This window comes from Talaromyces proteolyticus, assembly GCF_021365285.1.
Source record: "Talaromyces proteolyticus strain PMI_201 chromosome Unknown BGW36scaffold_2, whole genome shotgun sequence".
Lineage (NCBI taxonomy): Eukaryota > Fungi > Ascomycota > Eurotiomycetes > Eurotiales > Trichocomaceae > Talaromyces > Talaromyces proteolyticus.
The window spans coordinates 702,771-714,983 of NW_025764278.1; the positions used below are offsets into that span (position 1 = coordinate 702,771).

A 12,213-nucleotide genomic window follows, 5' to 3' on the forward strand; every position below is an offset into this window, starting at 1 on the left:
TGACTGTATATCTGTCTGTATACATCTTTGAATTAAGTATACACAAGAAGATTGACTCGCAATGTCCGTCTCCGACATCGTCGCGATATCACGTTCATCATCTCTTGCGGCAAGGGAGTCGATTGCCCGAGAACTCTTCGCAAGACCATCGCAGACGAGTCTTTTTGCCCGAGTGACTTGTCACCCGCCGCTGGCCGAAGTAACGTGTATCAGGCGGTCATGCCAGTCGTCGAGATCCACCGACGAAGACAAGGTTAGATTACTCTTTATACGCTAAATATGATTCTAAATAGCGATTCTTACTGTTTATTGAGGAATATATAGATTCGTTTCACGGTAGTCCTTTTCTCAAGCACATCGTTTCCTGAACAGGATTGGGAAGTCGAAATTTGGCATAACATCTGGGATAGTACTCAATGGGGGGCTCTACCTCTAGCAAAATGCGACCCTGAAAACAGTTGCACCATAATTGGCGATCATCATGTGAGACATGGCTTTTATCATTATACATTTTCCTCCGAAATCGACCTTCCCACGCAAGCAGGAAAGGCGAGCTTCACCCTCAGATACAAATCAAGTTGTGATGCAGATTGGCATTGGGCAAGCCAGAGAAAATTTATAAAAGATGGTGATTTAGTCTGGGGCCCTAAGTATCGGGTCTTAAAGTCAATTTCACTCCCCACAGACTCTAATTCTGCGCCTCAGATATCGCCTAGGGATGAATTCACCGACTATATAGAGAATTTATCAACTGAAGTTGATATTCAGTCACGAAAAAGTGAAGCCCCGGGTGCCCTTCTTTGGAGCATCACTGGGAACGTTACCTCTGCAAAGGGGGATTATCAGGAAGAAGTACGATTGCGCTTGGACTCCCAAAGCTGTACATGCGCCATCTGTGTTTGGTGCGGGTGTGGACTCCATGGCTTGCCCCAAGGCATGACACAAATAGATTCAGGTTAACCGAGGACGCAATTCTATGTTCTTTCCTCCGATCTGACGGCCTCAACTTGATGTTATTTGCCGTCTCGGGCGTAAATAACGTCCTGACAACACTCCGATCTAGCGATATGGAAGAAATTGTGGTTGACGCCAGAAACGACAACGTCACTGATGCAAAGTTCCAGGTGCTTGCGTCTGTTGGAGAGGACTTTGAAGTATGTATGTCTGCTTTAATATACGAAGCTCGGAAAGTTGTCCGGGATTTCATCACCGACATTCCACTCCCAGTTGTATCAGATATACCGAAGGAACCAGATTCTCCTATTGGTGATGATATTGTTGTAGTAGATAAAGATGTTCGCACACAATGGCTCGCTGATTGGTACGAAGGCCTTACATACTGTACATGGAACGGTATTGGCCCCAAGTTGAGTGAGGACAAAATACTCCACGCGCTTGATTCTCTGAAGGCGAATGGAATCAAAGTTTCTAATTTGATCATCGATGATAACTGGCAATCTATTGACAATCAAGGCGAAACCCAGTGGCGACGTGGCTGGATGAACTTTGAGGCAAGTACAGAAGGATTTCCATCAGGGCTTCGGCACGCCGCTACTAGAATACGAAAAGAGCACCCAGACATCGAACATATCGGGGTTTGGCACGCACTGATGGGCTACTGGGGAGGCATCTCTCCGGAGGGAGAGTTAGCCAAAAAGTATAAGACGAAAGAAGTTAGGACGAATGACCCTGTTGCTGGTGGCACAATGCTGGCAATTGATCCTGATGATATCAACCGATTCTACGGAGATTTTTACGAATTTTTGACTTCATGTGGTATCGACGCTATCAAGACTGATGCACAATTTTTCCTTGACTCATTAGACAATGCAGAATATCGAAGGTGCTTCATCTCATCTTACCAGGATGCGTGGTCCATTGCTTCCTTGCGATACTTCAGCACCCGTGCCATCTCATGCATGTCAATGACACCACAGCATATTTTTCATTCGCAAATACCTACAAATAAACCTAGCATTCTGCTGCGGAACTCTGACGACTTCTTCCCTGATGTGGTGGATTCACATCCATGGCATGTATTTTGTAATGCACACAACGCCTTGTTGACCGCGCATCTGAACGTGATTCCAGACTGGGACATGTTTCAGACCGATCATCCTTATGGATCTTTTCACGCTGCAGCTCGATGTGTTTCTGGAGGTCCAATATACATCACTGACAAGCCTGGTGAACACAATGTAGAACTTATTCACCAAATCACAGCGCCCACGACACGAGGAACCACTACAATTCTTCGTCCAAGTGTACCTGGCCGCACTTTAGATGTCTATCATAATTACAATGAGGGAAACATACTGCGTATTGGGACATACAGCGGTTGGGCTCGTACGGGTAGTGGCATTCTTGGCCTGTTCAACATCAGTCCCGCAGATACATCGTCGATAGTTCCCCTGACGTCTTTTCCCGGAGTTGAAGCCTCGTCCTCCAGCAATAGCTATGACCGATACATCATTCGTTCATTTACGACGGGGATGATTAGTGAAGTGATGACTCCATCTGGGCCTCATGCGATGGTATCACTGTCTTTCGCGCCGAAAGGCTGGGAGATATTAACGGCGTATCCGGTCCGCTCCTTTACTCTTGAAGGGAGCCGCGGGTGCACTGCAGCCTCATCGATGATTTCTTCTATGACTCATGTCGTTGTACTAGGTTTGCTCGGCAAGATGACCGGGGTCGCAGCTTTGGTGAACTCTGATGTATGTGTTATCGGAAATGGCCGGCTGCGGTTTGACATCAGCCTCAAGGCTCTTGGAGTGCTTGGTATCTATCATTCTGGACTGGACAGTAGAGATATTGACGAGCATGTCATGGTCATGGTTTCAGGGTTAGCAGTGCCTCGACGGACAGTCTGGAAAGACGGAGATAAGGTGCTCGCAATAGACGTCCTTCATGCATGGACTTCTCTGGGACTGGATGCGGGTTGGAGCAATGAAGTGCGCGTGCAGGTTTTCATCAATTAGTAGTATAGTTTTCATAGCTCCATAAGATCCGACGAAATTATCTCGTATTCAATTTAGTCTTGGCAGTAAGCCAGCATGCTTAGTCTCATTGGCTATGATTCACACCATGTTGAACCCAGTGAGACATTTTATTCCAACATCGCAACAGAACGAACTCTTTTAGGAAAGGTTGAGACCAAAGGATCTGCGCGCTATGACGTGTCGGTTCCACTGGTAGATCTTAACATCAGCTTAAATACTTTGTAACTAATTAGTGAAAAACTCATAGCTCTAAAAAAAGCTCGGTCTCGTATGAACCCCGAATCCTTCTTGCTAATCACAGCGGCCACTGATTCGCTGCGTGTTACACTGTCTGTTTGCCAAGTTGTTCCTGGCCACGCCATGGTGTTGGTACTGCGCTTATCATTGGGTACCACCCCGGATCTGCAAAGCTGAATCTCCACTCCCATAGTCAGTCATGATGACATGCGAAAAACTATTAGATGCCTGCTATTGTATATAAAGAGTAGGGTTAAGCTCAATCGTCTGTAGCTGATCTTCATTCCGTAGAGTCTATACTTGGAGCAACAATCCAATCCCTAATATTCTCCCCATCAAGCTGTGTCGATTCCTACAGAGGGGGCCAACCGATCAGTCATAGCAAGATGAAGCTTCAAGCCTTTTATGCTCTGGCAAACGCCCTATCTATTGCTCTTGCTGTTCCCGTGTCATCAAACCAAGGCTGCTCCGCTCTACAAGCCCTCATCAGCGAGCTCCAACAACAAAGTGAAGCGACCAAAGCGTGTTCATCTCTTCTTCAACCAACAACTACCCATGGTGATACCACCAGCACCAGTATAGTCAACGTAACATCAACAAAAATAATCACAGTCACATCTGGCTCGACAAGTACAGTATTTACATTCCTATCCGGAAACCCTCCAGCAAGCACACCAAAACCACAGAGCACAGGCGGAGCCAACAACCATAAACGAGGAGCTTCCAACACGTCCCCTACTACATCAACGGCCGTCTCGTCATGGATTGCGGCCCAACCGTCTGCCAGTGTCTCGGGAATATGCTCATGCCTTGGAATTTCCGTCACAATTGGAAACCCCGCAAATCCCACCACTACCACCGTTACGCAGACTAGCACAGTCATCCAATCCACCACGGTAACACCTGCAGCATCAACTAGCAGTGTTTGGCCATGCGCCAGCCCGTTTCCGACCCATATACCTACATCGCCCTACGGTAACGCGAGCCTCCCGGGCAACTTTTCCACAGAAAACAGCCTTTATTATCTTACCTCCACGAAGGAGGGAGCATCAGCACAGGCTTGCTGCAATGCGTGCTACTTTGACCTTCCGAATTGCATACAAGCTTATTGGTACTCCTATGAGGGATGTGTGGTGTCACAAGCTACAAATGCATCCGTGTCTCATTTCGGGTCTGGTCATGACATTAGCAGTGTTTGTCCGGCAGGTACTTTCAACGGTCTGACGTATGCGAATGACACAAATCCAGCTTTTAGGAGTACTGGAAATATTGCCGGGCCTTGTGGGCAGGCATATACTAATAGGTAGCCGTTTGGAGCGTTTGTTAAATGGCAAATTCCGGCTTGATAAGGAAACTTAATATGATTTGAAATGAGCAATGACTAAATGTGCAAACATGTATGCCACTTTATAGTGAATGAACATTGAATACTTGATTTGATTCTCACTGCCATAATCAGTGTCTTCGTGACGTGATGTATTCAAAGTTGTGTCAAACAATTTGTAAGCAATTAGTTACATTGCTGTGACTGATAGAAAACGACAGCTCCGAAGCTATATTGAGCATGTCATCTCATCACAGCACAAACACGTTGGTAATATATGGATTCATGTTTTGGTCTTCATGGTACATGTAGTCTTTCATTCGGAATCAACTTGCTTGCTCCAAAACTCAGGGTGAAGCTTCTTAATATGTTTCTGGCGATTCCATTTTCTCGTAAACCCTTTCCGATGTCTACTACAAGTTTCGACTGGGCAGAAAAATTTTGGTTTAACTTCCTCCTCTTCTGCCACCTCGTATTCTGCTTGGTCATCACTAGATAATACTGTTTCCTCAGATTTCCATTTTGGTGCTTTAATTTCCCCTTGTCGCGGTTGTGGCAGAGAGAGGTTGACTTTAGGATGTTTGCGTTTCATGTGTTCTTTAAGATTCCACGGCCGTGAAAAGGGTACTGTATGTCGTGAACATTTTGCAACTGGGCAGACTGGGTGCTTGTCCACATCTTCTTTCGGTCCTCTCTTCAAATCAGCAGACTCATCCTGGTCTTCAGTCGCAGGTATGTCAACACCAATCGCAGATCGTGATCTTGACAACGACCGCGACTGGTCAACCGACGTCATCGCATTTTCCCCACTGTGTATCAACGGCTTGTGCTTGTCTAGATCTGACCTATGGATTAAAGGCTCTATGTGACGCGGATTTGCCGGTACTGGGAGTACCAGCCCCCTGCCCAGATATTGCACTTTCAGGTCTCTCCTCCTTGGAGCAAGAGGGGCGGTTTTACCGAAGAGCTCTTGAACCCTTTCGTTAGCTCTGTCGAGCACCTCCTCCGGCCAATCTAATAAGGATGCGACGAGCATGACTGATTCCCAAGTTCTATTTGCAACTCGTTTCCTTGACGGAGAAACTGTTGCATATCGGTCACCAACTCGTGAATGTGAGACCGATGATGGCCCCCACTGCGAGCTGGCAGCTTTAGATTTGCTTCTTCCTTTTCCACGCGCTGAGATAGACACGCTTCGCCTCCCACTTCTGCCGCGGTATTGATCTCCAGACTCACCATCCGAATCGTTGTTTGTATCATCTCCAGTTACTGACCGCCTGGGAGAGCTAAACACACTCCCCTTTCGGCGACTAGGGTGTCCCTTGTCAGCGCGCTGATGCATGCCAAACAATAGATCATCAAACTGGGCGAGAATATTGCGCGCAATAGGTTGTAGCTGCATAGCCACCATCTCATCATCAGCCGACACAGTATAACCCGCTGATTGAAAATCTGGTGCTGACTGTCTTTTCCAGAACCTTTCCTTGGCAGCTTTCATCATTTGTGCAATCACAGCTTCTTCTAGAGATGCGCTCTCGCGAAAATCGGTCTCCGCTTTGAAAACATGGGGTTTATATGACGCAATGATTTCTGTACTATCGGCGATACTGGGAGGATCAGAAATACTATCCTCGTCCGAGAGACTTTCAGAGTAATTAGGATCTGGGGCAGCGTTGCGTCGTCGTCCATTCAGATCGATATACGCAGTTCTTTTTAGGTCGGTCTGAGGTTGATGTGATGATGAACTTGAATCTCTTCGTTTGCGAAGGGTGTATTCTATGTGACTATCCAGCCGGGCCACTTCTTCAGGATCCAAAGGCCATGCTGTCCAATCGGCCTGCCTATTTTTTGTCCTAAACTCCTGATCATTTTCTAAGCGTATTTTCCTCCTCTCTTTGATGAGGTGTGCTTTGTATAGACCCAAAGACCAATCTCTATTCTCCAACTCGTCTAGCTGTTCGATCAGTTTCCGCTCGGGCAGGGTTAGGTGTCGCCATCTCTCGTCCGATCCCGTCCACCGATTCGGTCTGTATGGAGGAGGCGATTGAGATGTATCCCTTGTAGCACTCCTCCTTCTGCTTCCTGTGGTCTGACCGCGGCGTCTCACTCTGCCTTTGTTTGAGACCGCGTCATCTTCGTGACTATCACTTGCAAGGTCGACCTCTGATTGCTCGTATAAGGGATATTCATCAGCACTCGTAGCCGTCATCCGCAGGGGAAAAGCGTGCTCTGCATTTGCACGTCGTGGCGGTAAAGAAGGCGTTGAGAAAAGTTTCCATAAACTGGGCTCGCGGAAACCTGCGCAGATGTGGTGGGTCCGCTCTGGTTCGGAGCCTTAAAAATCTGGCCCCAATTACAGCATAGTACGAAAATGGCGGGAGTTCTACTGGCATCAAAGATGGGATTATGAAAAATGAAATTTGATATACTAGCTGAGCTATTCCCAAAAGTGTAGCCTTCCTAACACCGCAGACTCGTCAAAATGAAATGTAGATAAACTTTTAAGCTTGTGATTTGGTGGCATTCTCGATTTTCCTGCGCTTGCTCCGCAGTTTCTGCGCCTCTTCTTCCTTCTTCTTGTTGGAATAAAGCATCTTATCCAGAAGCTTGCGCTTCTTCCGGCTCAACATCATCTTCTGTCTCTCGAGTTCCTCTTCCTCTTTCCGTTTCTCGGCTTCGTATTTCTTCGTTTTCGAGGACTTTTTGGCGGATGATGTTCCGTTCGTTGATCCAGAGAATGGTAGACCAGCAGCTTCGGCTTCGAGTTCTTTCTGATGCTGAGAGCGTAGGGCCTCTTCTTCGTCTTCAGATTCCGAGACAGCATCTGCAGCATCGTCAAAACCACCAAAATCTTCCTCTTCCTCTTCCTCGCTTTCACTATCCTCGGAACCATCGACGTCCATTCCATGGTCTTCCTCCTCGTCCTCCTCTTCCTCTTCATCGTCAACTTCTGTAGCCTTTGCCTCCGCAACATTTTCTTCGTCTTCACTTTCTTCGTCCTCTTCCTCGGCAGCACGCTCAGCTTCGCCTTCTTCTTCTTGGGCGGCCAAAGTTATACGAGGATCATATGCGCCTCTGGTTGTCTTCACCCATGGACTCAAGTGTGGTGGAAGGGTTGCCCCAGGTGCATAGAGGTCGGGTCGCAACAGTTTACTGTCATTGATGCAGTCCCAAACCCATTGTGGTTGAATATATGTTCTTCCCGGAATACGACCGCCATTACGTACTTTCACTGCACCGTTCTTTGAATCTTCAGGAACGGATGGAAGTGCTGATTCTGGAAGCTGTGGACGGTCAACAATTTGATGGGTAATGCGAGTGTCTTTCTCGTCATGCGTGAAAGCGCCTTCTCCAGAAATTTCATCCCAAGCAATCCTCTTGCAGCCAAATGCGCGAAGAATAAATTCCAATGGTGCTTTGGGAGCCTCTCGTGAAATGAAGAAAGTGAAAGAAGAGAATAGACTGCCGGCCTCATCTCCGCTAGCTTCGGGCTGAGGAAGAGTATCGGCTTCAGGTGCAGCGGGTTCGAATTTGTCAATGGCGTATTCATTCGTCGCTTGGTCCTCAGCAGCCTGTTCTCCAGAATCTTTGTCTAGACCAGCCATTTTAACAACATTGTCAACCTTTTCTTGGACTTCACGCGAGACTTCATTGTTTGAAGCATTTGTGGCTGCTTTCGGTTGCTCGATGGCTTTGAGCTGTTCGACATTTTTGCCTTCAAGGCGGAAGGCAGTCAATTCAGCTCCCTTTTCATCACTTATAGCATCAAATTTGGGGGGATAGACCAAACCGATGGATGTATATAGCCTGAAATTAACGAAGCCGAGAAGGGTGGTATAGAAATCAACGAAGGTGGCCATGATACGGTAATCAACATCGCCATTCACCTTTTGGACAAAACGATATGGAACAAGCCACAAAATGTCTTGTCCTTGAATAGTCGCTTGATAATAAATACCCTTGATAGAAAGGAATGACTTTCGAAGCGAATTCGTGGTGATCAAGTAGTGCTGGAACTCATGGCATAATCTCTGACACTGGGCAATTGTCTTCGGAGGTACGGAGGTAGTAGACGGAAGGCTTGCAAAGAGGAAGAGCAGCGAAAGACAGTCATCGAGATCCCTCAATGCGTCGACAAAGGTTGGATAACGCTCCTTGATTATATGGTCAAGGCTAAGTTTAGGGGCGAGATTTTTCTCGAGTCGCGCAGCGTCTCCTACCTCACCGCGGCCAAGGGAACGGGCGATCTTCTTTGCGAGAGACTTTTGTTCACGAAATTTGCGTAGTAACGGCTCGTGTAAGAGGTACTGGATGTCTTTGGTGTAGTAAAAAGTCGTATTGGGAGTGGAAGTTTTGGATGCCTTCTTTTTGCTGCGGGGCTCACGGGGATAAATCCCTAGAAAGGAGTACGTAAGTCGAGAAGCATTGTTATTTATGAACTCCCCGGCTCACCTTTGAAAATGCATAGTCTTCGAAAATCCGGAAGAGAAATCTGCAGTTTACGAACGGCCTGGGTTCGCGTGATAAAGTTCTTGGCTTGGCCAGTGGTTCCTGCGATCAATATTAGAATTTTTCAGCACGTACAACACAAAGGTGAATCCGACCTCTCTTCTTTATTTTAGCCATTGTGGGTTGCTGCGCAATGCGACTTGTCGAGTGTTGTAGCAGCTGATAACGAATGTGAAGAAAAAAACTTATCGACTTTTTCTTTAATCGGGAAGGACCAATGTGGCCCGTGCGCAGTCTGGATTGCGGGAAGCTGCGATGCCAGCTGGAGCCTCAAAACAACACTCCATCTGCTTTAGCCCGCATCGGCGTGTTTTCTGTGCCGTGCATCTGGCTCGCTTTTTTGAAATTTGCTATGGTCTTGACGCATTTGATTCAATAAATCAACAATGCCTGTCGACCGACGGAAAGCGGCTGTGTTCGCCGGAGCAGTTGCTTTACGACTCTTGCTCATCGCTACCTTTCCCTCGTTGCCAGACCTCCTGACATCGCGAGTAGAGGTCTCGACGCCAATCAGTAGCTTTAAGAGATGTTAGTATTGGATGTCCGGTGCGGCGGTTCGAATCTAACTAAGGATCAGTGCAAGAGGGTCTCTTTCTATATACCCACAATGTGTCTCCATACGATGGCGGTGTTTTCCACCAGGTACTGTGGCCTTTCAACGTGTATACCTGTTAGCTAATTGTTTGGTAGGCACCTCTGCTTCTCCCTATATTATCCTTGCTTCCCAACTCGCGGGCGTACCCTTTAGCCACCCATTTATTGTATATGACAATTGATCTCCTGAACGCGAATGCGCTGATTCGCATATCCGAGTCCTCCGAATCCATTACGAGTCGTTTACATAATACCTTGCGCAAGAATATCAGATGGGATGGAGTGGCCATTGCTGCTTGGTAGGCTCTCTAACACTGCATAATTGTCAGAATGTTTAACCGATGCAGGTACTTATTCAACCCCTTTGTTGTCTCTACGTGTCTTGCCCGATCGACCACGATTTTTACAAATACCTCGATTCTCTACGCAATCTCAAATGCTGTCAATGGGAATAACGTAAATGCAATGATCGCCCTGGCTATTGCATCCTATCTGTCACTATATCCCGCGCTTCTCTTTCCGCCGTTAGTGCTCCTGTGTTATGATCGCCTAGCTAGCAACCAGAAAGTCCAGCCCAAAAAGGCAGGTTTTGTGCTTGAACGCCTTGGTATTTTTATCGCAACTGTGGGTACCCTCCTGGGGGCTTCATTCACTATCACAGGGTTCTCATGGGAGTTCATATCTGCAACATACGGAGCTCATCTCCTCGTTCCTGACCTTACTCCAAACTCGGGTTTATGGTGGTATTTCTTTATTGAGATATTTGATTCCTTCCGCGGGTTTTTCCTTGGTGTATTCTGGTTGCACCTTGCCGGCTACGTTGGAGGCTTGACTATTCGACTGCGGCGCCAACCCTTGTTCGTCATAACCTCGCTGGTCGGCATCTTCGCTATCTTCAAACCATACCCAAGTATTGCCGACGTATCGCTGTACTTTGGACTCTTGCCTTTGTACCGGCACCTATCGCCCCGTGAGTGTAAACCACCACTAAACAATTATACTATTTGCTAATGATATTTCAGTCACACGCTACACTTTTTTCGCAGCGGCCGCATTACTCTATGCCACCCTTCTAGGCCCAGCATTCTATCACTTGTGGATCTACGCGGGCTCTGGAAATGCCAATTTTTTCTACGCCATCACTTTGGTCTGGAGCCTCGGTCTGACAATTCTAGTTGCCGATTATATTTTCGCTGCCTTACGAGACGAATGGGAAGAGGACCATCCAGAGATGAAAGGCAAAGAGGTCAGGCAAATCTGATACGAAAATCATATTCATTAGCAATCATAAAAGAGAAAATCATTTATATCGTAACTATAGAAGATTCTATCATCCAATCTAAATCTAAACGAAAAGCGTACACCATGCCGAAAGATAAATCTACCTCAGCGCCTTAGATAAAATCAAATAGTCAGGCTCCTTCACAGTGCCATTCCGCAACTTCCTCGGTCCAGGCGAGTACTCATCGACCGCATACCCCAACCGTTCATAAAACCTCACCGCAGCCGCATTAGCTGTGAAGACAGTCAACATAGTCTTCTCCAAGCCAATCCTGCTACCAATCTCCTCAAACAAACGCATCACCTGCGCCCCAAGCCCTTGTCCCTGCAACGCCGGATTCACATGAACCTCGTAACAATACAAGACCTCCTTCCCGTCCTCATACGTCGTCATAAAGGACAGAAACCCTGCCACCGGCGGCGTTCGCTGTCGGACGCCTTCCTCCCTAGTCTCCGTCTGGCTGTGTCCGGCGGATGCTTCTCCCCAGTCTTCTGTTGACCGCAAAACCATGTAGCGCATATCCGGTAACCGCATTTCCTTCCTCTTCTTGGACGGCGACCATCCTATCGACGACGCGGAGTAATCGGCCGATGAGGTCTGTTCGATCAGTGCAAAACAGCCCTCGAAGTCTGGTTCGGGGATAGTGTTTGCGGTGTGTATTTGGGCTTGGTATTCCGTTGTGCTATCCTTGGCGAGGGCTGTCGTTGTGCGTATCTGGAGGGCTACTGGATCGATGAAGTTGGCTATGAAATCTTGGAGAGAGAGGGCATTAGTGCGTTCGACGAGGTGAAGGTCGTTGGCTTGTTTCTGAGCTGGCGCAGGAATTAGTAAACGCCATTCCCTTCTACTACAGCAATGCATATGGAACGATAGGGAACCAACCGGCTTCCTTGGCTACTCGCTCGCGGTGATGTTTTGAAAGCCGTAGTCCGGAGCCAGAGCGGGAAGGGCTACGAGAGGCCGGTCTCTTCACCCGACTGTCCTTTGTGGACGACATGTTTTCAGGACTTGTATGGGACTAAGAGTTTGGGTCAGTGAGCATCAATCATGATTCATTGATTGAAATCGATTGACCCAGCCCGTGCTGCGCTACTGACAATGTTGGAAGTCACATGAAAGAGAAAATTGCTAGCGATAAGATAAGCACAGTTAGATAAGATACGGCCTGCGCCTAGTAATTCTAGATTGTGGCGATACAAATTGATGTTTAGGGGGAGTGCCCACTATTGTTTATATCAGCATTGATCTTCGATGAGTCATTAAGA

The 12,213-nt window shown here is 47.4% G+C and overlaps 6 protein-coding genes across 6 annotated transcripts; 3 read left to right on the plus strand and 3 right to left on the minus strand.

Moving 5' to 3' along the window:
* Positions 1 to 61: 61 nt before the first annotated feature.
* On the plus strand, positions 62 to 2,981 carry BGW36DRAFT_422859 (putative raffinose synthase protein Sip1; the record flags this gene model as incomplete). Its single annotated transcript, XM_046219760.1, has 3 exons — positions 62 to 253; positions 325 to 902; positions 956 to 2,981. The coding sequence occupies 3 exons, from the start codon at positions 62 to 64 to the stop codon at positions 2,979 to 2,981; spliced, it is 2,796 nt and encodes a 931-aa protein (XP_046076309.1).
* A 250-nt stretch (positions 2,982 to 3,231) lies between these two features.
* BGW36DRAFT_84952 (uncharacterized protein) lies at positions 3,232 to 4,713 on the plus strand. Its single transcript, XM_046222641.1, has one exon. It carries the CDS (start codon positions 3,626 to 3,628, stop codon positions 4,544 to 4,546), a length of 921 nt encoding a protein of 306 aa, XP_046076310.1. The 5' UTR covers positions 3,232 to 3,625; the 3' UTR covers positions 4,547 to 4,713.
* On the minus strand, positions 4,670 to 6,825 carry BGW36DRAFT_369104 (uncharacterized protein). The gene has a single exon (XM_046215084.1). It carries the CDS (start codon positions 6,770 to 6,772, stop codon positions 4,880 to 4,882), a length of 1,893 nt encoding a protein of 630 aa, XP_046076311.1. The 5' UTR covers positions 6,773 to 6,825; the 3' UTR covers positions 4,670 to 4,879.
* Positions 6,826 to 6,969: 144 nt separating this feature from the next.
* BGW36DRAFT_312329 (Pescadillo N-terminus-domain-containing protein) lies at positions 6,970 to 9,233 on the minus strand. The gene is made up of 3 exons (XM_046212499.1): positions 9,168 to 9,233; positions 9,016 to 9,114; positions 6,970 to 8,959 (listed from the first exon to the last, which is right to left on the minus strand). Exons 1-3 carry the CDS (start codon positions 9,187 to 9,189, stop codon positions 7,065 to 7,067), a joined length of 2,016 nt encoding a protein of 671 aa, XP_046076312.1. The 5' UTR covers positions 9,190 to 9,233; the 3' UTR covers positions 6,970 to 7,064.
* A 225-nt stretch (positions 9,234 to 9,458) lies between these two features.
* Positions 9,459 to 10,927, plus strand: BGW36DRAFT_288044 (putative GPI transamidase component PIG-U; the record flags this gene model as incomplete). Its single annotated transcript, XM_046210546.1, has 5 exons — positions 9,459 to 9,600; positions 9,650 to 9,714; positions 9,763 to 9,965; positions 10,014 to 10,636; positions 10,689 to 10,927. The coding sequence occupies 5 exons, from the start codon at positions 9,459 to 9,461 to the stop codon at positions 10,925 to 10,927; spliced, it is 1,272 nt and encodes a 423-aa protein (XP_046076313.1).
* A 49-nt stretch (positions 10,928 to 10,976) lies between these two features.
* BGW36DRAFT_457606 (acyl-CoA N-acyltransferase) lies at positions 10,977 to 12,125 on the minus strand. Its single transcript, XM_046221978.1, has 2 exons — positions 11,831 to 12,125; positions 10,977 to 11,760 (listed from the first exon to the last, which is right to left on the minus strand). The coding sequence occupies exons 1-2, from the start codon at positions 11,943 to 11,945 to the stop codon at positions 11,048 to 11,050; spliced, it is 828 nt and encodes a 275-aa protein (XP_046076314.1). The 5' UTR covers positions 11,946 to 12,125; the 3' UTR covers positions 10,977 to 11,047.
* Between the last annotated feature and the right edge of the window lie 88 nt (positions 12,126 to 12,213).